Source organism: Loxodonta africana, chromosome 9 (genome assembly GCF_030014295.1).
Source record: "Loxodonta africana isolate mLoxAfr1 chromosome 9, mLoxAfr1.hap2, whole genome shotgun sequence".
In the NCBI taxonomy this organism is placed as follows: domain Eukaryota; kingdom Metazoa; phylum Chordata; class Mammalia; order Proboscidea; family Elephantidae; genus Loxodonta; species Loxodonta africana.
The window spans coordinates 119,186,898-119,214,584 of NC_087350.1; the positions used below are offsets into that span (position 1 = coordinate 119,186,898).

General features: G+C 57.3%; 1 protein-coding gene across 1 annotated transcript in view; it reads left to right on the forward strand.

Moving 5' to 3' along the window:
* Window positions 1–474: 474 nt before the first annotated feature.
* ADAMTSL2 (ADAMTS like 2) overlaps window positions 475–27,687 on the forward strand; it is a 35,981-nt gene continuing 8,768 nt past the window's right edge. The window contains exons 1-11 of the mRNA XM_010599986.3: window positions 475–567; window positions 1,120–1,262; window positions 2,081–2,156; window positions 3,121–3,223; window positions 4,156–4,301; window positions 4,444–4,567; window positions 8,786–8,866; window positions 11,560–11,735; window positions 19,546–19,894; window positions 21,273–21,645; window positions 25,566–25,663. Coding sequence (XP_010598288.1) covers window positions 475–567; window positions 1,120–1,262; window positions 2,081–2,156; window positions 3,121–3,223; window positions 4,156–4,301; window positions 4,444–4,567; window positions 8,786–8,866; window positions 11,560–11,735; window positions 19,546–19,894; window positions 21,273–21,645; window positions 25,566–25,663 — 1,762 coding nt within the window. The remainder of the gene's footprint in view (window positions 568–1,119; window positions 1,263–2,080; window positions 2,157–3,120; window positions 3,224–4,155; window positions 4,302–4,443; window positions 4,568–8,785; window positions 8,867–11,559; window positions 11,736–19,545; window positions 19,895–21,272; window positions 21,646–25,565; window positions 25,664–27,687) is intronic.

The window sequence follows — 27,687 nt, forward strand, 5'->3', positions numbered from 1 at the left end:
GTGGGGAAGCTGAGGTCAGGGAGGGGCAGGGCCGGGCCGAGGTCACCTACATTCACTGAGTCCTCCAGAGCCCAAGAGGTCAGCAGGGGCTCATCATCCCACAGCTCGGAGGGAGGGCTCGAGACAGCTCTACTGGCCAAGGAGCTTAGGCAGGTCCTCAGGCCATGTCACTCTGCTGGGTCCAGGGCCTCAGCTTTCATACCTCTCCATGTGCCCTGAGTCTAGGATGGCAAACATTTAGCACGCATACCACTCTTCAATGTCCCAGCCATGCAGACATCACCAATCACCCACCGAGCTCTTCTTCCTGAGACCTCCAGCAGAGCCCTCTAGCAGCCATTACTGACCGATCCCAGATAACCTCATGGCCTGGGGACTGGGGGGACTCTGAGGGCTTTTCCCCAATGTGGACCCTGGTCACAGGAAGAAGGACTGGGGCCTGGCCTGGTGGTGACAGTGGCCTTGTTTCCTAGGATGGATGGCAGATGGTGGAGGCATGCACCCTGGGCCTGGTCTCTGCTGGCCATGGTGCTTGTGGCTGGGGGAGCAGTGGCCACTGGGACCACGGTGAGTGGGGCTGCATCGTCAGCCTGTCCTCCAGTGCTATGCTCACCCCCAAGTGGACTGGGTCTGGTGGGGGCTGTGTGGCAGGCCTGGGCATGTGCCCAGAGTCCCGAGCATCTTCCCAGGAACTGTCTTCACAGAGCCTTCAGACCACTCCCTAGACTGTGGTTCTGGACATTCCGAGCCACTGGATGAGTTGGCAAGAGAGGGCTGAGGGCCCAGTGAAGACCTGGAGTGGGGGCAGAGATGGGCAGACTTGTGTCCTAGGGACCCCACACTGCCCTGGGCTGCCTGGGGAGAGAAAGTGAGGTGATTAGGTGGGGTTCAGGATCTCGCCAAGCTCCCAGCACGTTCCAGGTCTTAAGACCCAGAAGACCCTCAACCTATATGGCCTGAAAGCTCCCTCCCAGACTGCCTGGGCTCTGACCCCCGGCTGCCAAGCAACCCAGCCGCCGGCCTGCCTGAGGAGCAGCTATGCTTACAGGCACGGGGCAAGCAGGGCCCCCTGCAGGCTCCAGAACCTTCTTCTAATGCTCCATGGGGTCCTCTCCTCAGGACAACAGCCCGACATCCAACAGCCTGGAGGGGGGCACAGACGCCACAGCCTACTGGTGGGGGGAGTGGACCAAGTGGACAGCATGTTCCCGCAGCTGTGGGGATGGGGTGATGTCCCAGGATCGGCACTGCCTGCAGCAGAGGTGGGCAGCCAGCGTGGGGCTTGTGGGGCCAGCATGGCTGCGAGGGATGGCCCGGGAGGTGGCTTGGTGGTGGGAGGTGAATGTGGCCCTTGGGCTGGGCAGGGTTTCAGGTCGGGGGCAGCACAGCCATCTGAGATGCTGTCTTCTCACTGGTTCCTCCTGACGGCCTGGCAGCAGTATCCTGAGGCTCGTCATACTCCCAGGGCACCAGGCACAACCCTTTCCTGACCAAGTAGGATCCACTTCCAGGGCGCTAAGATGGAGGGGTGAGGCCCACCGGCCTTCGCTTCGGGACCTGGGTTGGATGAACCTGGGAGGAGTTGGGTGAGGTGGTGAGGAGCCGCCACAGTCAGACAGACCTGGGTTCCAACCTCGCTTCTGCCACTGCCTAGCTGTGTGACCTTGGGCAGGACACTTGACATCTCCAAGCCTCAGTTCCTCCTCTGGAGAATGGAGGTCATTCTGGGGTCTGTTTCACATTCCTGAGACTCCATGAGACAGTGGGTGTCCACAGGCCCAGCAAATGGCAAGTGTCATTATTCACGGACCATTGCTAACACTGTTACCCGTCTGGATGCCACAGCCTGTGCTGGGTGCTGGGGAAGGAGAGGTGGACCTGCCATCCTCTCTCCCTTGGGAGATGATGAGAAACACCTGCTAGACCAGGCTGGCTCCGGCTGGCAGGAGTTGAGTAGGGAGGAAGGAACCCCTTGGTTGGGGAATCAGAGAGCCTTCCAGAACCCAGTGGCCTCAGATCAGTCAAGAGGCCGCCCCTGGAGCAGGGTAAGGGGCGCTCAGAGCTCCTGTCTTCCTGCCAGGAGGAAGTCTATCGTGGGCGCTGGCAACAGGACCTGCACAGGCACGTCCAAGCGCTTCCAGCTGTGCAGAGCCCAGGTGAGTCCCACCTGAAGGCCGGGGGCAGACCCTGGCCTCCCTCCCCCCTGGGAAGTCTCTCAAGGGGTCCTCTCAGCAGCCCGGACCCTCTGGACCTGCTCTGTAATGGAGACCATGGGGACAGGTTGATGTTCTAGTTGAAAGAAGAAGAATGAGGGGCCCTGGGCTCAGACCCAGTCACCTGAGGAATCAGGCCATTACCGTTGCATGTCCTCTACACACTCTGGACATGGCACGGGGACCATGGCCAGGCTGAGACAGACTTGCTTCCACGGGCAGAGAGGTTGGGGCTCCTGCTGCAACTCCATGGGGCTCCTGAAGCCACACGTGGGTCACCTGCTGGGAGAGGGAACAGAGCCCTGGGCTCCCCGCCCTTCCTGAAGGACAGTTCCTTCGGCTCCATGACCATCTTCTGCTGTCCAAGCCCTCAGCCTTGTGGCTCCTCAGTTCAATCACAAAGGGGCCCAGGGGTGGGAGAGGTGCAAGGGAGCGTTTAGGGAGCCCTTGGCCAGGTGGTGCCTGGGATGTCCTCCTCTGCACTATGGGCTTCTCTTCTGTGAAGCCCACCTTCCACTGCACAATGATACCACCAACGAGTGCGGGTGCCCACTGGATGCCAGCCCCGTTCTAGGCTCCGTGGTCACAGTACGACCCAACACACCAGGTCTCTGTCCCGAGGCTGGGCGAGGGCCGAGCTTCGGCTCCCAGGGCTGGGGGAAGTTGGGTTGCTGAAGACGGAGCATGTGAGATGGGCTGACACAGAGCTGGCGTCTGAGGGGCGGTAGTGCCCCTCTGCTCGCCCCCCCTCCTTCCCGGAGAGCGAGGAGTGAGCCAGAGGACAGAGACCACTCGTGGGCCACGCCCTGGTGTGGCGCCCCTGCTCAGCCACTTCCTGCTAGGCTGGGACAAAATGCCTTTGTTGGCCTGGTCCCTGTGCTTCCCTCTCTCTCTCCTGGGTTCCCAGGAGTGTCCGCCGGATGGGAGGAGCTTCCGTGAGGAGCAGTGCATCTCCTTCAACTCCCACGTGTACAACGGGCGGACGTACCAGTGGAAGCCCCTCTACCCCGGTACCTGCAGCCCAGGCCCTGCTGTGGGGGGGCCTCCAGCATCCAGCCCCACGCTCGAGGGATCGTCTCCCAGGGAGATAACAGGGATGGGGCACGGCCACAGAAAGCAATATCCTTATCCAGTGCCTGAGAGAGGCTGGGAGTACAGATGGAGAAACTGAGGTGCAGAGGAGGAGGGTCTTATTGAGGGCACATGGTGGTCAGCTTCAGAGCCAGAAATGGACTCTGGGTCTCCTGAGCCTGGGCCTCAAGGCTGTCCTCCTGCCCAGGACATCACCCACATGTGGACTGTGGGGCTCTGGTCCCTGCCAGCGTGGTCTCTGCAGTCAGTGGTCACTCTCCCCACGACCTCACTGTGTGGACAGGGCTCGGGGACATACCCAGAGGACCCCAGACAGGGCTGGCCACCCAGTCTATGGAGACTGGGTTGTGTAGTGGGGGCTGGTGGGGGGAGGGGAGACAATGGGTTCAGGCAAGCTGTGTAAATGATGGCGCCCCCTGCCCACAGGGTGAGTGCTGGGGGGCTGGGGGCAGGGGCCAGCAGCCCAGGTGCCCAGCTGGCTCAGTTCATCTGCAGGGGCTATGTCCCCTAAGGGTCTCAGAAGCTGCTCCCCGCACAGGGAGGCAGAGTGCTGCAGCTCATGGCCCCTGGGCTGGGGCCAGGCTACCTGTATCTTGGTCTGTTTCTGCCTCTGAGACCCTGGGCCAGTTCTTCCCACTCTCCCAGCCTCAGTTTCCCCATGAGGGGTGCTGTCTCTGTGGTGGGTGGGAAAGTCCTTGAATCTCACACCCCTCCCCACACTAAGCCCCTCTGTTAGATCCCCCCCGTGACTCTTTCCACTCTCCAGGCCTCAGTTTCCCCATCTGCTCACCCGGGTGGGTGGGGGGGCATCCTCGCATCTCAACACACTGAGCCCCTGTCCCCCCCTCAGACGACTATGTGCACATCTCCAGCAAGCCCTGTGACCTGCACTGCACCACTGTGGACGGCCAGCGGCAGCTCATGGTGCCCGCCCGAGACGGCACGTCCTGCAAGCTCGCCGACCTGCGAGGGGTTTGCGTGTCTGGAAAATGTGAGGTTGTTAAACGTTGTAGCAAACGTTCCACTGCTCTTCTTATGACCGCCTGCTGCCTGCCCGCCCACCCACCCACCCACTTGGGCAGTGGCGCCCCCAGCTGGCCCCAGCGCCTCCAGCGGCCTGTCCTCCTCCCTCCTGCAGCCCATCGGCTGTGACGGTGTGCTCTTCTCCACCCACACACTGGACAAGTGCGGCGTCTGCCAGGGAGACGGGAGCAGCTGCACCCATGTGACCGGCAACTACCGAAAGGGGAACACCCACCTCGGTAAGGAGTCAGGCCAGGGCGGCGCCTGGGCGCCCAGGGTCCTGGGTGCAATTCCACCCCAGCCTGCTGGGTTCCTTTCCCTCTGGGGCCACTTGGTTCTTCATCTGGGCCCTTTTGTCCAGGAGTCAGGAGCAGCTCTTTGTTGAGCACCACCCGCATACCAGGTACACAGTAGGCACTTGGTGTTACAGAAGCCTGCAGATGCTAAACCACACTTAAGATGGGGAAAGCTGAGGCACGAGTCCCAATCCTCACTGCCGACGTGAGATTTGAGTCCAGGCATGCCAGATTCTAGAACCCAGGTTTCTGAGGGCCAAAGCGGGGCTGGGTGGGACAGGTGCCCCATCAACTCCAGGCTGAGCCTCTCTGGTCCAGCCCTCACGGGGGCTGGAGGGTAAGGTCTGTGTGTGTGACAAGACTTTATACTTTTGGGAGGGTGTTACCTACATTGCCTAGTGCTGAACCAAATGCATCATTTGGTCTCAGTGAGTGCTTGTGGAATTAAACTGGACCATCGGACCCTCTAAGGAGCCCTGGTGGTACAATGGTTAAGGGGTTGGCTGCTAACCAAAAGGTCAGCCCCTCCAAGGGAAAAAGATGTGGCAGTCTGCTTCCTTAAAGATTTATAACTTTGAAAACCCGATGGGGCCGTTCTACTCTGTCCTGTAGGGTCCCTATGAGTCAGAATCAACAACGACAGGTTTTTTTTTAATCACACCCTATAAGGAGCCCTGATGGTGCAGTGGTTAAGTGCTCAGCTGCTAACAGAAAGGTTGGGGGTTCAAACTCACTCAGTGGATCTGTGGAAGAAAGACCTGTCTGTCTGCTTCCGTAAAGATTAAAACCAAAGCCTGTTGCTCTCAAGTCGATTCTGACTCATAGTGACCCCATGTATTACGGAGTAGAACTGCCCCATAGGATTTCCAAGGCTGTAATCTTTATGGAAGCAGACTGCCACATCTTCCTCCTGCGGTGGGTCAAACAGCTGATCTACTGGTTAGCAGCCGAACACTTAACCACCGTGCCGCCAGGGCTCCTTTTATAAAGATTACAGCCAAGAGAGCCCTCCAGGACAGTTCTACTCTGTAATACACGGGGTTGCCCCGAGTCAGCACTGACTCAAAGGCAATTTTTTTTGTTTTGTTTTGTTTATTACACCTTCTAGATTGGGGGAAGACTGGGCGGGCAGCTTGAAACTCACTCAGCAGACGGAGAAGTTGAGGCTCAGAGTGGGATTGCCTGCGCAAGGTTCCCCAGTGAGGCTGGCTGAGTCTAACTAAAACCATCCCCTTAGGGCCGCCTCAGGTCGAGGGTCAGGACCTGCCAGGACCCATCTGTGTCCTGGAGGTTGAGGAAACAGCCTCCTCACGCCACTCCCCTCAGATCAGGGATGACTGTGGGGCTGGCGACCTTGAGGCGGTCCCAGGGGCGTGTGGAGAACTGGGGCTGGGGCTAGACACCAGGCCAGAGTGTTGGAGAGGGTGGGGGTGGGCTGGGACTTAGGGGTGGGTGTGCCCCACCCAGGAGGGACAGGCGCTGGGGAAGGGAGGTGTGTATCTTTAATGGAAGACCTGTGGTGGAGCAGCGGACAAGGCTGTCAGACTGTCAGACAAGGGTGGGGGCCTCAGTGCGGGAGGGGCCTGAGCAGGGGCAGATTATCCAATAGGCAAGGTAAGCCCAAGCTTTCCTTGCTTACTGGGTTAGAGATTGTAAATTTAAAGAGGCTTTGATTCTGTAGGGGTTGGGAGAGAGACAGATGCCAGGCAGACCTAGAAGCAGAGTCTTTGATGTGGTGAGAAAATGTGAAATTGCTCACCATGGATGATCTGGTAAGCAAGGTAAGCACGGTGTTTACCTTGCCTGTTGGCTAATCCACCCCAGGGCCTGAGCACAGGCATCTTGCAACCCCTCTCTCCCTTGCTGGGGTGGCCCAGGGACACAGAAGAGTCCAGTTCAGACAGTACCTCTTTTCTGAGCACCTACTATGTGCCAGGTCCTCCGGGAACTCTCATTTTGGGGAAGGGGCTGGTTGTGTGTGGGTACTGAGCCACATCTGCACGAGTTAACGTGTTCACCCCTCCAGGTATCTCCAAGACGCAGGTGTTCCTATCTCTGCTGTGCAGATGGGAATAGGCAGAGAGGTTAAGTAACTAGTCTAAGGCCACACAGCAGAAGAGGAAGCCTGGCTCTTGGGGCTGTGGTCCTAAGCACTGAGCCCACTTGCTCCCTGATACACCTGTGCTTGCTAACCATAGGGCGGGCCCATACCAGCCCAAGAGAGCCAATTACTAAATGCTCAGGAGTCTTGGGAGCTAGTTGTTAAATAGACATGATTAAAAATTAAAGTGTATAACCCTACGTTTTAGATAATATTAAACACAAAGATCATAAATCCCCAAAGTCATCATTTCCCAATTGTTTTACCTCTCTGCTCCATAACTCTAGGCTCTAGAGGTTGTGCCTGTATGATGGAAATGGTGTATACCAGGCATTACTGCCGCATGCCCCTGCCCAGCTCCACATTCAGGGACATCAGTAGCTTGAAATCGAATTAGCCATGTTGGGAACGTTTACACCACAGAAATTGGCCAGCGCTTCAAATCAGCGTCCCACTCCCACCCTGAGGCAATTATTAAACATTACCAGATACCAGCATGCCACTGGCTGTGAGGGACAAAGTTAGCATCTTCAGGTGGGCAGGGGGGCGGGGCGGCTAGGGAGAGGCAGAGAGCTTACCCCGAAGAAGTGGTCTCCAGCACTTCTCAGACGGGAACCAGTGAAATAAGCGTCAGCCCCGGCGGAACCCTCTAAGAGCCTCTTCTCACCACTCTCCACCATCGAAGACTTTTATATCCTTCTAGGGCTTTTTCTAGGAAGCAGTGGTGGGTCAGTGGTAGAATTCTCATTTTCCACATGGGAGACCCAGGTTCCCTTCCCCGCCAGTGCACCTCACGTGCAGTCACGGCCTATCTGTCTCTGGAAGCTTACATGTTGCTGCGGTGCTCAGCAGGTTTCGGTGGAACTTCCAGACTGAGGTGGACTAGAACAAAGGCCTGGCGACCTACTTCTGATAATCAGCCAGTGAGACCCCTGTGGATGATAACGGTCAGACCTGGGGTAGCCTAGGACCAGGCAGCTGTTCGTTCTGTTGTCCTGCCACCCCCGTCTGTGGACTGCTATTCTTCTGTCCTCAGACACCCGAAGACCCCTGCTTCCTTTTTAGCTCAGAGCACTCTGTGGCTGCCTTCCCATTCAATGAGGGGCTTCGATGACAGGCCCTGGGCCGACTGACCTGGCCCTCATGAAGACCTCAGCCTGGTGCTCAGGAAGGGCTTAACGGCAGTCGCCAGATCCTACGCGCACACTTACCCTTGAACATTCTCACCCACACCTTTGAAAGCAGCAAACCTTTAAAACCAGTGTGGTGGTGTGACATGGAAGAGTTACAAAAAAATAATAATAATCAGAATGTGCTTGGTGGCCGGCGCCATGCTATGCAGAAGCCTCCCACCCTGACCCTGGAATAGGAGCTGTTACTCCTGAGTTTCAGACAAGGAAACAGGCCTGAGGGCTCCCTCGACTTATCAGAGGCCACCCTCGAGGTCAGTGGCAGAGAAGACTCGAGTTCGTTTGACTCCAGTGCCTTTAAAGCCCCTGTGACAGGAGGGGAAGTCATTGAGCGGTACCAAAGTTAACCCACTCAGCTGCTAACTGAAAGGTTGGGGGTTTGAGTTCACCCAGAGGTGCCTCAGAATAAAGAACTGGCAATCAGCTTCCAAAAAACCAGCCGCTGAAAACCCTGTGGAGCACAGTTCTACTCTGACACACACGGGGTCGTCATTACTCTGAGTTGGCAACTGGTTTGGGTTGTGGGTAGTGGGGGGGCAGGTAATGATGAGCGTCATGGATGAGGACCATGGCGGAAAATGGTAGCGGGGTCCCAGGCAAACCCAGGTGCGTGCCTGGTCTGGGAGGAGCAGCCTCTCCATCAGCACAGGGCGTCTGGTGGGGCCGTGAACTTCCTGCTCAGGCAGAGGTTGGCTGTGTGGGGGTGGGCGGGCCTGCCCTGGGAGCCCCACCCCCTGCAAACCAGGTGCCTTTCCTTAGAGGCAGTGTGGCTCTGGGCCCCACCCTTCCACGGTGCCGCTCTGGCCGTGGGCTTTGCTGCAGCCAGAGATAGGCCAGTTGCCAGCTGCTCACTGCTGTCCCTTTCCCCAGGCTACTCTCTGGTGACACACATCCCAGCCGGCGCCAGAGACATCCAGATTGTGGAGCGGAAGAAGTCCGCTGACGTCCTGGGTGCGTAAGACGGGCTGGGCACTGCTCTGCTGGAGCTTTTGGTTTTGCGTGGGGGCGAAATGTGCAGGTGGAGAGGGGGACACTTGCCCTGGGGATGGGCCTGCAGCCATGGCTCCTGGAGCCAGAACTTGGCCCAGGGGTGGGTGGGGGCAAAGGAGGTCAAGGGAAAGCAGATTTCACCCCCATGTGAGGAAGGACCTTGACCCAGAGCTGTCTGCCAAAGGAAGAGGTTGTGATGGCAGGTGGTGAGTTCCCTGTCACTAAAGCCCCTGGCACAGCAAAAGCAGAGGGTGTGGGAGGTGGGGTCCCTGGCCTGGGTGGGAGGGGTGAGGCAGTCCAGCGCGGGCCCAAGGTCTTGAGCAACCGAGCAGCAGAGGTGGATTCAGGCAGGAGCCTGGGGGCTCTGAGCCAGCTCTTGCCGCTCCAAGTTCGGTGGGCGGGTGGACCTCCGTGGGGGGCCATACTGAGGCTTCAGGAGTCAGCTGCATGACTGTGAGCCCTGTCTTGGTGGCTTGTGAATCTGGGGTGTAGGACCTCATGGACCTGCGACTGCAGCTCAGGAGGGGCCTGTGGCCCACTGGGCGTGGCAGGAGGGTGTGACACCTGGGAGCCACTCTGCGTGCGGCCACACTGCGCCAGGGCAGAAGTCTTCTGGAAGGTGGAAGCCAGCATGATGTCCTCCCTGACCTCAGACTGGGACTCCAGGCTGCATAGGGAAGCTGTTCTCTGAGGCCATCACAGCCCCCAGCCCCACATTTTACATAGCACAGAACTCTGCCTGCCTTGCCTCCCAGGATCTCAGGGCGACTCTGAGGGCCATGCCTGGTGGCAGGAAAAGCCCATCCCTCTAAGGGACCTGGGGGAGCAGAGAAGTTTTGCTAAAGGTCAGGCTAGACCCTGCCTCCACCCTCCCCTGCCCCTACCCAGAGCCCATGGTGTGAGCAGAGCACCTCACCCCAAACTCCAGCTCCCCCATACCCAGCAGACCCATACTCAGGCCCCTGCCCCGGCACCCTGGAGGCTGCTCCAGGCCAAGCATGGGGAGCACTGTGCAACGCCAGGCCCCTGGCCAGCCCGGTTGCTCTGTCACTGGGTAAGTGCTGGGGCCAGGAAACGCCGTGTTCCCAGCGCTGGCTCCAGCGCGCTCATTCTTGAAACAGGCGCGTGGAAATACCAAGCACAGCCTCGCTCACTGGGGAAGCCGCAGGAAGGAAGGTCATTACTGTCAGGAAGCAGGGTTTGGACTCGGGCCGGCCTTCGCCCTGTGTGGATACCTGGAGCTTGGTGCGGCTGCCCCGCCTGCCACAGCCCCTTGCACGGAATTCGGTTGTCTTGTTTGCGTTATTCTTTGACGTCAGTATGTCCAGGGCATTTTTCAGGCAGACACGGCCTGCTGGCTTTGTCTGTTTGATAGTAAATTAATTGCACCAGGCTCCCTGCTCATGTTGCCTCAGGAGCTTTGGAAGCTGAAATCTGCTTTTCCCGCAGGCCAGTTCCTGGAACTGGCTTTGAGGACGCCCTTTGGAAGACAGACTGTCCCCGAGTGCTGATTTTGCTCCTCCCATCCCCTGCCCTGGCTCTCCACAGTCCTGGGGAGGACAAGTCCCCTGCTCCGAGACGCCCAGGAACAGTGGGGGTCAGGGCTGCTGGGGGTCTGCGAACACTTTCCTGCTGTCCTGAGCCTTCATTCGGCCCCAGGGTGCCCGTCCTGCCGAGATACTCTGCTCCAAGTGCCCCCCTGCCTACGGGGGTGGGGCACGACTGGGAATGTGCCCTGGGCTGCCCTCCCAGTTGATTGCCTCAAGTCTGGGCAAATGGACTGCCGGGGGTGGTTAGTGTGTTTGTGCCAACACAGGCAGAAAGGGGATCGTGCCTAGCAAGAGCACAGAGCCAGCCAGCTAGGGAGGGTCCCTAGGAGGGCCTGGTGGGGCCTCTGGCACAGCCATGCCAGGGCCGTAGCATCCTCAGTGCGGCTGCTGGCTGGGGCTTGCCTGTCCCCTCCTTATTGCCCAGGGGCAGGCTGGGGTGTGACAGGCCCAGGGTCACACAGTGAGCTGATAGCAGAGCCAGGCTGGACACCCAGTTCCGAATGTGGCAGACACCTGTCCTGTACCTGGAAGACACCTGTCCCCTACCTGGCAGACACCTGTCCCCTACCTGGTAGACACCTGTCCTATACCTGGCAACACCTGTCCTGTACCTGGCAGATATCTGTCCTGTACCTGGCAGACCCCAGTCCTGTACCTGGCAAACTCGTGTTGCATGATGCATACCTGGCAGACACTTGTCCAGTGTGGCCTCCCTGGCCACTGCATTTCCCAGGCCAGCCTTCGCTGCTGGCCCTGCCCTGGCTCATCCCCCTGTGGCCCCTCGGCTCCTTCAAAGGCAGCTGAGTAACAGGACCCAGGGGCCCTGGCCAGCTATTTGTGGTCGTCTAGACAAGTCCTTGTTGGTTATTTTTGGTTGACAGGGAACTGCCTTCCCTCTCCCAGATTTCACTGGCCAGGGCCATGTGTTGGACACAGACAGTGCCCGACTTCCCCATGATGCAGGCTCCCTGTGCTCTGGGGCATTAGGGGAGGGCTGGGATGGGGGCAGGGGAGGCAGAGTTCTGAGTGTGGAACCGGCCCCTCCTCGCCGCCCGCCTCCCTCCAGCTGGCCTGGCCTCATGACCGGCGCCTTTGCCCTGTCAGCTCTTGCAGACGAAGCCGGCTACTATTTCTTCAATGGCAACTACAAAGTTGACAGCCCCAAGAACTTCAACATCGCCGGCACCGTGGTCAAGTACCGGCGGCCCATGGACATCTATGAGACCGGCATCGAGTACATCGTGGCCCAGGGGCCCACCAACCAGGGCCTGAACGTCATGGTGCGTGGGCTGCGGGCTGGGGGCTGGGGGCCCACCAACCAGGGCCCGAACGTCATGGTGCACGGGCTGCAGTCTGGGGGACCAGGGGCCCACCAACCAGGGTCTGAATGTCATGGTGCGTGGGGTGCAGGCTGGGGGACCAGGGACCCACAAACCAGGGCCTGAACGTTATGGTGTGTGGGCTGCGGTCTGGGGGACCAGGCTGCCGCTGGTACCACACAGCCAGGCTGCTGGTCTTGGGACTCATTGTTCATTCACTCCTTTACTTGTCACTCTTTCATTCACTCCCTCATTCATTCACGCAGCTTTTAATTCATCCACTTAGCGTTTCATTTACTCATTAACCCATGCATTCTTTCTGCCACCACCCACTCACCCAAAGACCCACTCTCTCACGTAAGTATTCATTCATTCATTCACTCATTCACTCACTTACTCACTCACTCACCCAGCACTGCTGTGAGAACTGCTGAGTGTATCCTGTGCTGACCTGTTCCTTGCCCACCAGCACCTCCGTGAGGAGCTAACGATAGGACAGGAGGCTTATCTAGGCCTCAGGGATATGAGACCCACTCCACAGTGGGGGTTATGCCCCACAGAGTTCCCTCCTGGCCCATGGACACCGTGGCATTCTGCCAATCCTCAATGCTGGGGACCAGGGCAGGCCTGGCCCTCCCCCTGTGCTCAGGACCCCTGGGTGTGGGGCTCCGGGTGTGAGCTGTGGGCGAAGAGCTTGGGCCTGCTGTGCCCAGCATGCTATGAGTGTTCCACCACGGATAGTGTCCTGAAGGGAAGGCCATTGCCCCCACCTGAAAACTACTAGAGATTGGGTGACATAGAGACAGGCGGGCTGGCATTCTTTGCAGCCTACTGGTTTCCTAAGACACAGAGGCCGAGGAAGTACAGCCAGGATAGGGGTTGCCAGCGGAGCAGCTTTGATGTCCAAACCCCACTGTAACGGTTGTTAGTGCCCTCACTTTACAGAGGGTGGAACTTGGGCACAGAGTGGGTAGTGACCCGCACAAAGTCACAGGATTGTAGGCGGCACCACTGGGCTTTGAACCCAGGTCTGTCTGATGCCAGAGCGGCTGTTTGTGCAACTGCTGTGCTGGTGAGGCCTCCACCCCGGGACGCTACTCCCACCTCCCCACACTGCCTCCTGGCTGAAGGCCTCCCCTGGTGAAGCCAGAATCTAGTGGGGCCACTTATTTCTAGGCCTTTGCCTGCCTGGCCTTCCCTTGGAGCTACCCACTGAGGCAGACGGCCACCAGCTCTGCCTCCCGGCCAGAGGAGCAGGTCGTAGGTCAGGCTCCGCAGGAAACGCTCTGAGGTAGAGGTCTGTGTGCAGGAGGGCTTGTGGAGGGGGCTCAGGGACGATGCCGTGGGGGAGTGAGGGAGACAGGAGTGGACAGAGGGAGGCAGTGAGCTCGATGCAGGTGTGACAGAGCCTCAGCTGACCCCACAGTGAGAGCTATCTCCACGTGAGGCAGGGGACACTGACTATCATGGGCTGCGGTTGCCCCCCAGGGAAAGGGCATGTCCTGGGGAGGCACAGCTCCTGTTGGCTGAAGGAAATCCCTGGGGATGGACCCAGCTGTGAACTGTCAACTGCAACGCTCCCAACAGCTGGAGAAATAACTGCCTTTTCCTAAAGGTGACACCTGAGGGCATGCCGCAGCATCCACTACAGTCCACCCCTTGGCTGCTTGGGCCCACTTGCTCTGCATAATGAGTTTGCCTCGTCAGGCAACAGCTCCTCTGGGGTTCTGGTTGGTTTCTTCTCCCAGGAAGCTTTACAGGAGGATGGTGAATGGGATGAACCGCAGCTGTCCTGGGGGCTGCAGCTGGTCAGGGGGCTCCAGCTGGTCTGGGGTCTGCAGCTGGTCTGGGGTCTCCAGCTGGTTGGGGGACTGAGGCTGGCGCTCGTATCCCCTCCTTATACGTGCTAGGTTCCTCATACCCTCACCTAGTACCTCTGCTAGTCTAGGCAGCTTATGTGGCGGGGCGACCCAGACCCTCTTCCCTGAGGAGTCTGAGTTCCTGGTCTCCATGCCCTTTACTGCTCTTATTCAGGTGCCATCAAACTGGGCAGGGGGATATTTAGAGATGTCCCAGTGGATCAGCTGGGTACCAGATACAGTCTTTGCTGTCCCTGGGGTCAAACTCTTGTTTATTAGGGTCAGTAACCCCCGCCAGGATAGTGACTCCTTTCCTTGCCTGCTGATCTCTTGGTACAAGGGGCCCAAACAGACTGGGTGGCAGCCATGGCTTACAATTTAATGAAACTTGCTGTGTCTCCTTGCCCAACCGTCCTCTTTCTGGGAATCAGGACCTCTAGACCCCCAGATCCCAGTACTACAGGGATGGGAAGCACAAAATTCCCAAGTGGGTCACTGGGAATGGTAGTCGCTGTACCATCCATCTCTTTGTTCCCAGATCCACATATTCTACCTATTAGGTACATAACCCTTCCCCCTCAAAACAAAACAAAACAAAACTCTTTGCTGTCGAGTAGATTCTGACTCATAGCAACCCTTTAGGACAGAGTAGAACTTCCCCATAGGGTTTCCAAGGAGTGGCTGGTGGATTCAAACTGCTGACATTTTGGTTAGCAGTTGAGCTCTTAACCACTGCGCCACCAGGGCTCTGTTTGGGGACATAGCACCATATAATTCTCATTGATTTCGGGTGTGTATTGCATCCAGGATGTCCCAAGGTACCATCTTCACAGGGTGCTATTGCCTCTGAGCTGGCACGTTGGGTTCACCTTCCACTGCTCTACCAGGTTGGCTGTTTTCTGAGGGATGCAGTATGTTAGGACCAGTGAGTCCATATCCTGTGCCCACTGTGGCACCTCTTTGGCTATAAAGTGGGTTCTTTGGTCCAGTGCAATGCCATGTGGTACCCTGACTCAACGTATCATATACTCTGTGAGACCTTGTTTCTTGGGGCTGGCTGATCTCTGTGGCAGGAAAGGCAAAACCACACTCAGAATAAGGTTGATCACTTCCGTTCCAGGACGGAAGGGGCCCAGTGTAATCAGCTCGCCACCAAGTGGCTGAGAGGTCCTCTTGAGGGATGGTGCCGTATCAGGGGCCCATTGTGGGTCTCAGTTGCCTCATGCTGGGCTTTCAGTAGCGCCAGCGGCCTCGGTGAGTGAGAGCTCACGCTATTGGGTCCATGTGTGTCTTCCATCCCTGCCACCACAGCCCACTGGGCCGTCATCAGGGTGACTGATGCCAGGTACTGGCTTATGTCAACTGGCAAAGCCATTCTATCTACTACTTGGCTGTTTAGGGCATGCCTAGAGGTTGGTGGTTCGAACCTACCTAGAGGCACCACAGAAGAAAGACCTGGTGATTTGTTTCCGAAAGATTACAGCCAAGAGAATCTTATGAAGCATTTCTACTCTGTAACCCGTGGGGTCACCATGAGTTAGAATTGACTTGATGGCAACTGGATTTCAGTATATGGGTGGGAGCAATATGCCCAAATGTAGAATATGCTGTCTCTGGGATTCTTCTTCATGCTGGGTGGGGGGAGGGTATGAGATGCAATAATTTGCCCTTTACTTTCAAAGGGATGTCCTGGTATGCCCCAGACTACTGGACCCTGAAGATTTCACTGACATGGGGGCCATTGAATCTTCATGGGGTTGATCCATAATCGTCTGCGGTGCTCATGTTTCACCATGGCCTCCAGTGTACTTTGCCACCTCTTGCTCATCTGATCTGATTGACAGATGTCATCAATATACAGGACCGATGAAATGTTCTGCAGAGTGGTCCAAACCCTTTAGTGGTGTCTTTTGACAGGGGGTGGGAGAGCTAGGACAGGTCAAACCTTTAAGTGTATACTGTTGTCCAGCCCATGCGAATGAAAATTGCTTCTGGTCCTTCTTCCTGACAGGGACAGAAAAGAACGTATTTGTCAGCTCAGTGGCTGCTGGTGATCAATTTGAGTCCATGTTAGTCTGCTGTAGCAAAGGCACCTTACGTGTCACAAAGCTGCTTGGGACTGTTGTGTGGTTGAGTTTGTAGCAGTTCACTGTCATCCTCCTGGGTCTGTCTTGTTTTTGTAGGGGCCAAACTGTTGAATTAAATAGGGGATAGGTGTTATGAATGGTTAAGCATTTGGCTACTAACCGAAAGGTTGGCAGCTCAAACCCACCCAGAAGCGCCTCGGAAGAAAAGCCTGGTGATCTTCTTCCACAAGGCTACAGCTTTGAGAACCCCATGGTGCACAGTTCTCCTGCCTTCAGTCAGAATCCACGGTACAGCAACTGGAAGAAGATGGGATCACCTGCCCTGCACCCTTCAGGTCTTCAAGATTGACATTAACCTCTGTCTCTCTGCCATTTCCCCCAGGATTCAATATTGTTTTTGATTTACTGTTTGGGGTGGGGGGGGTCAGGTTCAGAGGGTGTCTTTTGGCCTTCTCCACTGTAATAGCTCTCACCTCACAGGCCAAGGAGCCAATGTGGGGGTTCTGCCAACTGCCACTTGTACATTTGGGGACTGGAGAATGACTACTGGGGGAGCCTGTGAGCCAGGCCTGAGCCACACGTGCAGTTGCTGCTCGTCCTCCACGTCCCCTCTCTCTAACGGGGCAAGGATGATTTTTGGGCCCCCATTTGTCAATGGCAGCCTGGGGCCTGGCTCCAACAGCCTTCACAATGTCTACCCGTTTCTCTAGTGTGCATTTAACTGGGTAAAATGTGGCACACCCTCTGGGGGAGAAACTGGTGCAGTCAGTACCATGTCTACTTGCTGTGGGCCCTTCTTCCTGGCAACGTGGCTTCCCTCCATCAATGGATTCTGGGTCCGAACTAGCACAGGAGTAAAACCAGACAAGGAGTTGAGACTTTTCCTGGGGTGACTGCCCTCAAAGTCCTCATCACCCACCCTGGTTTGTTTTGATTGTATAGATTGAGCGATGCCTTGTCTGGGCCCATCTATCTTATCCCTATTAACTGTGTCCAGGTCTCTGTAGGTCAGCTCTCACCCACCACTTCAACCTGGCTGCTTATTACAATAATTGAACCCACCTTGCTGCTGATTACTGCCACCTGACCTTATCATGTAAGACTCCTGTCACCCCCTCTGCTATCAGGCAGTCCACTTCAGCAGCAGCACCTCCTGCCATCAGCCCTGGCTTGCAGTGGACACCCCACACTGTCCCTCCAAGTGCCACCTCACCGCTGCGTTTCCCGCTACTCCTGTGGATAGAATGTCACCAGGCCTAGTGCAGAAAATAGTCACCTGCTGGGTTTCCCAGCCTTGGCTCACCCTCCCACCATCTGCCATGGCAGTGCCAGCATTTACCCTGGCCACCGCCTTCTCCAAGCTTCCAAGAACCATCCTAGCAGTGTGCAAGTGAGAGTTCTCTGCCCCTTCCTCAAGGAGGGGGATGTGCTAGCCTTTTGCAGAGGGCAGTGGGCCACTTTTTCAGCCCTGAAGTTTCAGGGGAACCTGTGACTTCATGTTTTCCAGCACGTTGGCTCCACAGCCCAAGCCTCAGGGTCCCGCTCTTCCTGGTCCGGCCCTGGTCTTGGGGTAGCAGACGGAGCAGAGTTGAGCCCTCCACCTCCTCTAGTTCTCTGAGACTCTTACACTGAAGCCTTGGGTCTGACGCTGGGCTGTTCCGACCCCTGGCTGCAGGGCAGGAGGCTATTTTCCTGTGCTATTTTTATGGAGGAGGACTTCGGGCTTAGACTTACACCGGCTGATTGTTTAAACAAAAACCCAGTCGCTGTGGTGTCAGCCCTGACTCCTGGCAACCCCATGTGCATCAGAATATAACTGTGTTTCACAGGGATTTAAATGGATCTTTCTGAAGTAGGTCTCTGGTCCTTTCTTCCCAGGCACCTCTGGGTGGACTTGAACCTCCAACCTTTCAGTTAGCAGCCCAGTGCTCAACTGTTTGTACCACCTACAGTTCAATTGATCACCCGTTGCTGAGTCAATTCCGATTCATAGTTACCCTGTAGGACGGAGTAGAACTGCCCCATCGGGTTTCCGAGGCTGGACATCTTTCCGGAAGCAGACGGCCACGTCTTTCTCCCGTGGGGCGGCCGGTGGATTTGAATCGTCGACCTTGGGTTAGCAACTGAGCCTTTAACCACCGTGCCCTATTCACCCTCAGCCTTTCATTGTCATTCTCCAAAGTATTGGGTTCCGTAAACAGAAACACAAACCCTTAGCCTTCATGTCGATTCCAACTCTATAGGACACTGTAGAGCTACCTCATAGGGCTTCCAAGGCTGTGCTCTTTCTGGAAGCAGGCTGCCACACCTTTCTTCCTTGGAGCGGTTCATAGGTTAGCAGCTGAGTGCTTAACCACTGTACCACCAGGGATCCTTGGATTCCATGGTCCCTTATAATTTTGTAACCCCCACCCCATCCCCAGCCAACTCTCAAGCACTTGAGCTGTATGCGCCAACCAGTGCTTCTTCAGCTAGTATCCCACCCCGTTCACCCCCAGGAGCAGTTTAGCAGTTGAATCGGTCAATCCCAGCCCGTCTCAACGCTCCACCCCCGCCCCGGGGGACGGGGTTCTCCTTGCTGCTGGCTGCTGGGCGATCCTGCTCCCAAATCCCGTTTTAGAGTCTGCTTCCTCAGGCCTCCTCGGACCCCCACTTCTTTAGGTTGAGGTCACTGGGAAGAGACCTGGAGATGGGGGTTGGCTGCTAGGGGTTTGTTGGGGTGCCCACGAACATCACTCGGCGGCGGGGAGAGCGGAAGGCAGGAAGGGCAGAGGGAGGAGTCGGGCCTGTGAGGTGCAGCAGTGGCCCCAGCCCATCCCACAGGGAGCTCCAGAGCTGCCGTTGCTGGTTGCCGCCCAGTTGGCTCAGACTCACAGCGGCCTCACGTAATAACAGAACTAATATTGCCCGGTCCTGCACCATCTTCGTCATTGCTAGGTCTGAGTCCGTCATTGCAGCCACTGTGTCAGTCCATCTCTTTGAAGGTCTCCCTCTTTTATGCTGACCCTCTACCAAGCAAGATGTCCTTCTCCAGTAATGGGTCCTTTCTGATGGTATGTCCAAAATAAGCAAGACAGAGTCTCGCCATCCTCACTTCTAAGGAGCATTCTGGCTGTATTTCCTCTAAGACTGAGCTGAGTTGTTCCAAATTGAGACCAGGGACTAAGCCTTGCGCTCCTATATCAGCAGGTGGTGAGGATGAAGGGGGGCTGGGGCTTCGTCCACCCTGGCAAGGAGGAGAGCTGTTATTTAGAATTGCTGGCACATGGCAGTAGAAAAAAGCAGATGAGCTTTTAGTCGGCTCTATTATTTTATTTTTTTTTATTAGTTTTAAAAGGGAGCCCTGGTGGCTTGGTGGTTAAGTGCTTGGCTGCTAACCAAAAGGTCTGTAGTTCAAACCCACCAGCTGCACTACCAGAGAAAGAGCTGGCCATCTGCTCCCATAAAGTTGACAGCCTAGCAAATCCTTTGGGACAGTTCTGTCACACGTGGTCACCATGAGTTGGAATCAACTCCACAGCAATGGGTTTATTATTATTATTATTTTTTTGTTTATTATTTTTAAAAACTTCTCTATATACAGTGCACTCCTTATTGCCTGCACCCATGGGGACTCTCCCACCCCTCCCTTGGTGCCATTCTGTTCCCCAACATCTGATGCGGGCTGCCGGGGCAGCTCCCTGGGAGGGCTGAGCTGCGCCCACTGCAGGTGACACCTGGCAGCCCTGTCCTGCCGGGCTGTGAGCGCGCCCCACAGCATCCTCTCCAGGCTGGGGCTGGCCTGGGTCTCGGGGTGGGGTCCCACTTGCTCCCCTTCCTCCCCAGGTGTGGAACCAGAATGGCAGGAGCCCTTCCATCACTTTTGAGTACACGTTGCTGCAGCCGCCACTTGCTCACCGCCTGCAGCCTGTCTACTACAGCTTCTCCCAGCCGGCCTCCGAGAGCGCCGAGAGCCAGGAGCTGGGCGGCACCACCCTGCTGGGTTTCGTGCGCCACAATGGCTCCCTGTACAGCCGGGCCTCCATGGAGCGGCTGGGCCTGGACCACCGGCTGTTCGGCCCTCCAGGGCCGGAGCTCGAGCTGGGCCTGGGCAAGGGCCCAGAGACCAACGAGGTGTGCAAACAGGCCAGCGGCGGGGCCTGCGAGGGCCCCCCCGGGGGCAAGGGCTTCCGAGGTAACCAGGAGGGGGTGGGCCAGGGTGGGCAAAGACTGGGGCCCACGGGGCAGGGGCTTCCTACGGAGGGGCTTTGGGGAGGGTCCTCAGCCCCATCCTGTCTGGAGAAGCGGTCAGTAAGAGGTGCAGCCATTTACGTGTTCTCCTTACACACATCCTTGGAGGGAGGTGTGGTTGTCCCATTTGACAGATGGGAAGACAGAGGCTTAGGCAGCAGAGGCCATGCCCCCAAGTCTCACAGTTCTTCCTGGAGGAGGTGGAGCTCAAGGCCAGGCAGTCAGACCCCACAGCCTTCACTCAGGCGAGCACCTGGCCTGTGCTGGGCTTGGGTACAACAGTGGGCACAGCAACGCACAAGGGCATGGAGTCCAGCAGGGGAGACAGACAGGCAGACGAGGTGTGGCCCAGGAAAACAGGGAGCCGAGTGGGTGCACAGATGACGGTAGCGGGAAGGCTTCTTGGAGAGGGTGGGTTCCAGCCTGAGGACTACATGTGTGGGGGCAGGGAGTGGAAGGAGAGGAAGGTGGAGACCTGAGGATGGGCTCGGGGGTGCAGGCAGGCTCCGGGGGAGGCTGTTGGAGATACCTCTGGAGACCCAGGTGGGTTAACGTGGAGTTCAGGTCCCCGAGAGAGGCACTGGGAATCAGACTTGCTCCTGAGGGCGGGGCCTGTGGAAGGGGCCAGGTAGGGGCGGGGTCGATCAGGTGTGCTTGGATCATCTCACTTGACAGAAGACTCCAGGACCCTCAGAGTCCCTATTAGAACCGTCAGGGGCGGTATCCTGTGGCTGCTGTGACCAATGACCACGGATTGGTGGGGGGGCTTCCAACAACAGACATTTATTCTCCCCCAGCTCTGGAGGTGTGCGCAGGGCCCCACTCCCACCAAAGGCTCTAGAGGAGGATGCTTCCTGGTCCCTTCCAGCTTCTGGTGGCCCCAGGCCTTCCTTGGCTTGTGGCTGCATCTCTCCCCTTCTGCTCCATCTGCTCGTGGTGTCTCCTCTTCTTCTGTGCCCTCTTCTTGGAGTGATACCAGTCACCCATCCTAAATCCAGGACCATCTCATCTTAGGTGCTCGACTGGTTATATCTGCAGAAACCCTATTTCCAAATAAGGCCACATTCTGAAGTTCCAGATGGACATGAATTTTTTGGGACACTATTCAACCGGATTCCCCTCTACGAGGGGCTGTCCAGGGTGGCTTGCATGCCTCCAGTGACGGGGCACTCACTCCATCATCTTGACCAAATTGTGCCCTGTGGAGCCTCCTAGTTCAGCTTCCTAGTTTCGGACCCCATCACTCTGAGTCCCTCCCCTGGACCGCCCTTGTGCCCAGCATGGGGAACGCTGGAGGTTGACCGCCTGTCTCCCTCCTGCAGACGGCAACGCCACTGGAACAGCCTTCACAGGGGACAAGGATGACCAAGAAGGCGATGGCCACTTCACCTCCCAGGAGCTCCTCTCGGTCAACGCCATCTCCGACCAGCTCCAGGGCACAGGCTCGGACTCGAAGGAGCTTACCCTCAATGAGACTGTCAACAGCATCTTTGCACAGGGCGCCCCGAGAAGCCCTCCGACTGAGAGCCTCTATGTGGATTATGAGGAGAACGAGGGCACAACTGCTTACCTGCTCAATGGCTCCTACCTGGAGCTGAGCAGTGACAGGGTCACCAACATCTCCTCTGAAGCCCCGTTCTCCAACGTCAGCGCCAGCCTCCCCAACTCTGCCGGGAATCGGACCCACAAGGCCAGGTAGGAGGTGCTTCCTACTGCTACCTGGGCCTGAGGTCCAGGTTGATGGGCTGTGGAAGGTGCTCAGGCTCAGGTGTAGTGAGGCCTCACCTACAGTGGGGTCTGCTGGAAGGACCAGGGTCACTGGAGGCAATGGGAGAGGGCCCCCACCTGCAGCCCCCAGATCTAAGCAGGTCTGAGGCCTGGCTCTGGATGGGCCTGAGACCAGGAGCCTCCTTGGGTTGGGGCCAGCTGGGTGGGATTGGCCCCAGACCTGTGACTGTCCTTACTGAAGGACAATTCCTGGTGACAAGCTTCCTGGGCAAAGGGTGGCCACCCTCACCAAGGGTGTCCTCATTGCCAGGGTCCCGTGCTTTCCTCCAATGCTGTGTGGGCAGTGAAGCTGGTGAAATGGATGTGGCCAGGCCAGGCTTGGCAGCAACTGGGAGTGGATGGGGACTGGAGGGAGACAGGCCCACAAGACTCCTTGACTTTAAACAGGAGAAATGAGTGGGTATTGGGCTCTAGGGCCTGGGCCGGGAGCGCAGAGACGGTCCCCTCGGGAGGCTCCTGAATGGGTCTAACGGAGATTTGGGGTTTACTCCTGAGGTGATGTGTTTGGGGTGACCCTTATACCTGCCCTGGGGAACAAAAGCAGGGGCACCACAGGGGGCCTGGGCCCGGGACTCTCTGTGCACCCTCCCCTTTTCTCAAACTGTTTTCTGAGCTCCCTGCTCCCCCCGCAACCCCCGCCTCAGGGGATACCTGGAATAGTGGGGCAGAGAGGCATTTCTGAACACTCTAGGTAGAAGTCTCCCTCTGCAAATGTGGGCAGAGTGGGGGACCTGGAGCCTTGTATGGGGCCAGGTCAGGGCTCCTCTCTGAATATGTTATCAGGGTGGGACAGAGGCTGCCATGGAATTTGGCTGCAGGCGTGGGAAATGCTGGCGGCTGTGTGGGCAGCGGGGGGCGGGAGACGGGGGAGCAGCAGGGCACTTGGGTTTCAACCCCAGCTCTGCCACCACCTCACTGCGTCACAGACATGCCACTTAGGCCCTCACTGGGCCTCAGTTTCTCCATCTCTCACATGAGGGGGTTGTCAGATGGCAGCCACAGGGCCCGCCAGCTCAGGTACTCAGGGATTCCAAGGGCACTTTCAACGGCTTATGCCAACACTTTAGAGTCCAGTTCCTGTCCCAGTAGAATCTTACCCCGCCCCCTCAGGCCCTCAGGGTCGTTGTATTGGATCTCCAGAGCCCCTCTGGGGGCATAGGAATCAATAAGCTAGATTGTCAGTCCTCAGAAAGCTCCAGGTGGCAGCCCCCCAGCCGGCATCCATCAAAGCAGGAACCGAGTGGGACAAAGATGGTCTGGAGAGAGAGGGCTGAGGAGGCCGGGAAACGACCCCGCCAAAATAGCCACGTCCTGGCAGAGTTGTCCAAACACAGGAAGTCGCGTCTGCTTGAAGAGAAGGCGAAATCAAAGGGTCGCCCAGAAGAGAAAGGCTATTTTCATCTTCTCAGGAAAGCTTCAAACACTCAGGGGAGGGGGGCGGCCACCACCAGACCAGACACTGAGACCAGCGCCTCTGCGAGGCCCCCTCAGAGGCCTGGGGGCAAAGAAAAGGATGCTTTCTGGTTGGTTTATAAACAAACACAGACACCTCCGAGCTTCTGAGAGGGGCTGGAGATGCCTGCTTCCTGATAGGCAGCTGGCTCAAGGTCCTTGGGAGCTTTGGTTTGAAGCACCCAGAGGCTTCTTGGCCGTCACAAACCGGGGTCTAGTAGAGGGCAGCAGGGTCTCCCTTCCAGACAGAGACTGGTGGCTCAGCAACTTTCTGGTGTTTCACTTCACTTCTTGGTGCCGATTCCAAGAGCAGGACGTGCCAGGCGTTGCATTGTTGTGCAAATATGTGCAGGTTTTCTTAGGAGCTGCATACAATCCTGCCCTTGCTGGCTAAGGGTAGTATGTGGGCAGCCTCTCCCCCGCCCTTGTTGGCGAAGGGTGGTGCGTAGGCAGCCTCTCCATAGATACCTTTTGCGCTTGAAATCCAGGGGGTTATTTTGAACAGGGCCGTGCTCTCTCTCTTGAGTCAGGAGTGAGTCACGCTGCCTGCTGGCACGAGCAAGCGAGGCATGTGTAATTAGATAAAGATGGCGGCCTCTCCACGGGTGGGGGTGGTGGGATCCTTGCATCTCTTTGTTCTTGGGGACAATTTAGAACTGTTGAAAGGCAGGGTGAGGGACCCAGTCAGCACAGTTGAGTGTTTTCTGAATCAAGCAAGTCCTAAAATTTGTCTTCTATTCTGCCTCCCCTCAGAGACCTTACTCTGGGGAGCTGGGAGTCTAAGTGGACCTCACTGGTGCAACTCTCTGGTTTCCACAGATCCTTTGTTCTTACATGACAGGGTGTTGGACCCCTCCCCCATTTTAAAGTGTCCTCTTATTTTTTTTTTTTTTCTCATTTTTTAAGGAGAGGGGAGAGGAGACCTTCCCCCTCCCCACCCTCAGACCTGTGAAGGGCCTGTGAAACCTCCAGGCCACGGGGATCCCAGCAGGCTCTGGAGAGATCAGCATACCACACCTCTCTCCTCTCCCTTTGCTTCAGGGAGCCATTGGGTAGAGGTGGATACTCCCTGGGTGCTCAGAGAGGGACACGCCTTCAGGGTAAAGCTCATAGCTGAAGGGGGGCTTCTCCTGGGACTTTGAAGCCAATCCCAGGAAATGCAAGGGAAGGTCCCACCCCCTTGTGAAATTCCACAAGCCTGGAAAAATTAACAAATGCTAAGCTCCCAGCATCACCCAAAGCAATGTCTTTATCACAGAATCAACTAGAAAGCCTTTTAAATATCTGTCCAGTGACCCCATCCAAGTCCAAATTCCCTTCCCACTTCTGCTGGCCACGGAAGTGAGATAAGCTCCCGAGGCGAGAACCTGTGGATCTCCCCAAATTCCAACCCCGGGAAGAGGGTTAGCCCAAGACCATCTTCAGCCAGTCCCACAGCGCCCAGGAAGGAGGTGGGGATCCCCCAGCCCACTGCAGTGGTCCAGGTCTAAAATGGAAGTTGAGGCTGGACTCACTGCTGTCTTTGGGCCAGGGCGCCACCCCTTCCCCTGGCTCAAGCTTGGGTGCCCCGTGCTGGTGTGGCTCGCGGACACCCCGTGTTACAGGAGCTGCTGCCCCCTCCTCCTCCCTGCTGAGTTTAAAACCTGGTCCCGAGGCTGGGCCTCGCGCACACACACCAGTTCACAGACGTAAGCAGGCCTAACAATAGCTGGACTCGGCCGCCCAAGGGCTGTCCAAGAATAATAGCTGGTCATTGGCCGGAACCCAGTCGTGTCTGTGCAGCCAGTGGCAGACCTGAGCTGAGATGTGGCCAGAGGTGTCTGGAGGGGCCGGGCCACCCAGTCTGCAGCTGAGCTGTTGGTCATTGGAGGTTGAATGGCTAGTGTCCCCATCCAAACAGGATCCACTACAGGGGCAAACAATGTTGGCACATTCTCAACATATGGACGCCTCTGAGGGCTTTTCTCAGGTGGAGGAGGGACCCACTAGCTGACTCGGGAAGGACGTGTGTGTGTGTGTGTGTGTGTGTGTGTGTGTGTGTGTGTACCCACTAGCTGACTTGGGAAGGACGTGTGTGTGTGTGGAGCAAGTAGGATGCTGGTAAGGCCCAAATCCTCACTCACCTGGCAGAGCTACTGCAGCCCCACAGCTGGATTATTGAGATGGAAAAAAAACAAACATCTGTTCCACCCTGAAGTATGCCTGTTTGTGGGGGCCTCACCTCATTCTTGTTATCTCACATGGTGGGGGCTCGGCTGGGGGCCCAGGCCAGGCATGCTGTTAAATAAAACCACAGCTGCCTCCTCAATGAGCAAACACCCGCTGATCAACCCTCCCTCCGGGCACTTGCCTCTGTCTCTCACCACCATCTTCAGGACCAGGCCCAAGGCGCGCAAGCAAGGTGTGAGTCCGGCGGACATGTACCGGTGGAAGCTGTCATCTCATGAGCCCTGCAGTGCCACCTGCACCACAGGTACGGTCCTGGGGAGGCCGTGCCATATGACTGTCAGACAGAGGCCCCTGGTCCTGACAGACATGCTGGACCAAGGTGATGTCCAGGCCTCCAGGGGTTACCAGGCCCCCAAACTCCTTTGTCTGTGTGGTTCACATCACATCTCATTGGAACAAACTTCCTTTTGGTTAAAAACAAGAAATCTCAGGCCGTGGGGTTTTGCTATTATTTACTGGCAAACAGAGCCAGGGAGGTAGGCCCTGTGGTCCGTGACTGAGGGACTCCGTCACATTATAGGACCTCATCAGTGGCGCCTGGACAGACAGACATACGTGGTTAGGATTTGAACCCAGGTCTGTCTGCCCGCATGGCTGGCCTCAGCCACTGGAAACCCTGGCCAAGTCGCCCCCAGGGCTGGAGCTGCCTCACCACCAGGGCTGTGGCTGCATTTGCCACCCGCTCCAGCCCCCAACATGGACAGTGCTGCCAGGTGTCCTGCCAGTGGTGTCACTAGGGGGGTGCGGGGGGTGTGAGCTGCACCCCGACACTGTCAAAGGGGGTGACAGCAAAATGACCCCAGGGTCTGTGGTCGTGGCAGTGGCAGCGGGCAGGCTGGTGCCGTTGGCAGAGGGGCCGCCCAGGTAGTGGTGTCACTAGGATTGGTGTGCCCCACTGTCCAGTGCGGTAACTTGTCACCCCCCCCCCCACCCAGTCACCCGCCAGTCAGGATGGGGCACTGGCCACGGGTGGGAGAGGAGGGTCTCCATCCTGGCCAACGGGAGACGGGAGGTGCTTAGGGGGCAGGGCTGGAAGGGGTGGGGCCTCTCCACCCACCAGTAGTGTTTGTGTACCAGCCAGCTCCCTCACTTGTGGGTGGGTGTGTGTGTGTGTGAGAGACCACCATGAGTTACCATACTGGATGACATCAACCTTGGCGACTCCACTGTGTCAGGCCGTGGACAGGAACCCGGGCACTGGTAGTGGGGACAAGAGGCTATAGGGAGGCCTGGAATGCCAGCTCTGAGGTCTGGCCCTATGGAGACTGGGGACTTCTGTTTGATTGAGTTTGGACAATACCGGGGCTGCCTGTCAATGCGGGATGCTCCCGGCCCTGCCTTGGCGCCCCCAGCTGGCCAGGTTTGATGGCCCCCAACTGCCAGTGAAGAGAGTAACGCGAGCCCAGCACTGGCCAGACGCCAGGCCATGGGCAGCCAGCTCGCTGCCCCCACTGCAGTCCGGCTGGCATTTTGGGAGCTGGCTGAGGGAGCAGCTGGGAGGCTGCACCCGGGCGCCCTGAAGAGACTGCAGATCTCGGACCCTTCACTCTGCTCACACCGTCCGGGGTGCCTCCTCCTGTTATAGGAGCCCTGAAGCAGGCACAGGGTGCAGGGCGCACTGGAGGGGAAGGCAAGCCTGGTGGAGTGCGTGGCAAGCACTTGGCCTGAACCGTCTGGTCCACTGTACATTGTGATGTTGGCTAATCACCGGTATGAGCCTCTATTTCCTGCCTGTAGGATGGGTGTGCACTTCTCTCACAGGGCTGTGGGGAGCAATGTGGAGCGTGAGGCAGCTGTCCCCAGTGCTCCCAGAGGGGAACCACGTGGCCCACCTTTGATGGGGCTGGCCTGGAAGATGTGGTGGGGCTGGAAGGGACTCTGACTGCCTGGGGGGCAGTGGTTCACAAACCTCACATGACATGTCGTATCTTACAAGTACCCGACACTGCCATCGGCACAAGTCGGCACGCCATCCCAGCCAGGGCCCTGCCAAGCCCCCACACCAAAAGCTGTTAGGTCAGCACGGCCAGACCTTCTCCCAGACCCCAGCCTCCAGGTCACAGGAGGGCACTGCTTTTTCTCTTCAAGACCCTTTCGGAGCAATGAAACACAGAATAGTTCATTTGGACTCTTGGAAAGCAAGCAGGGGTTTTCTGACTGGTCCTCGACTCCTGGGGGCACTGCAGGCGAGGGTGTGTGGAGCTGGCAGAACCCTGAGCCTCAGCCATGCTCAGGCGAAGCAGCCCCTCCCATCTGTCCTGTGTCTGG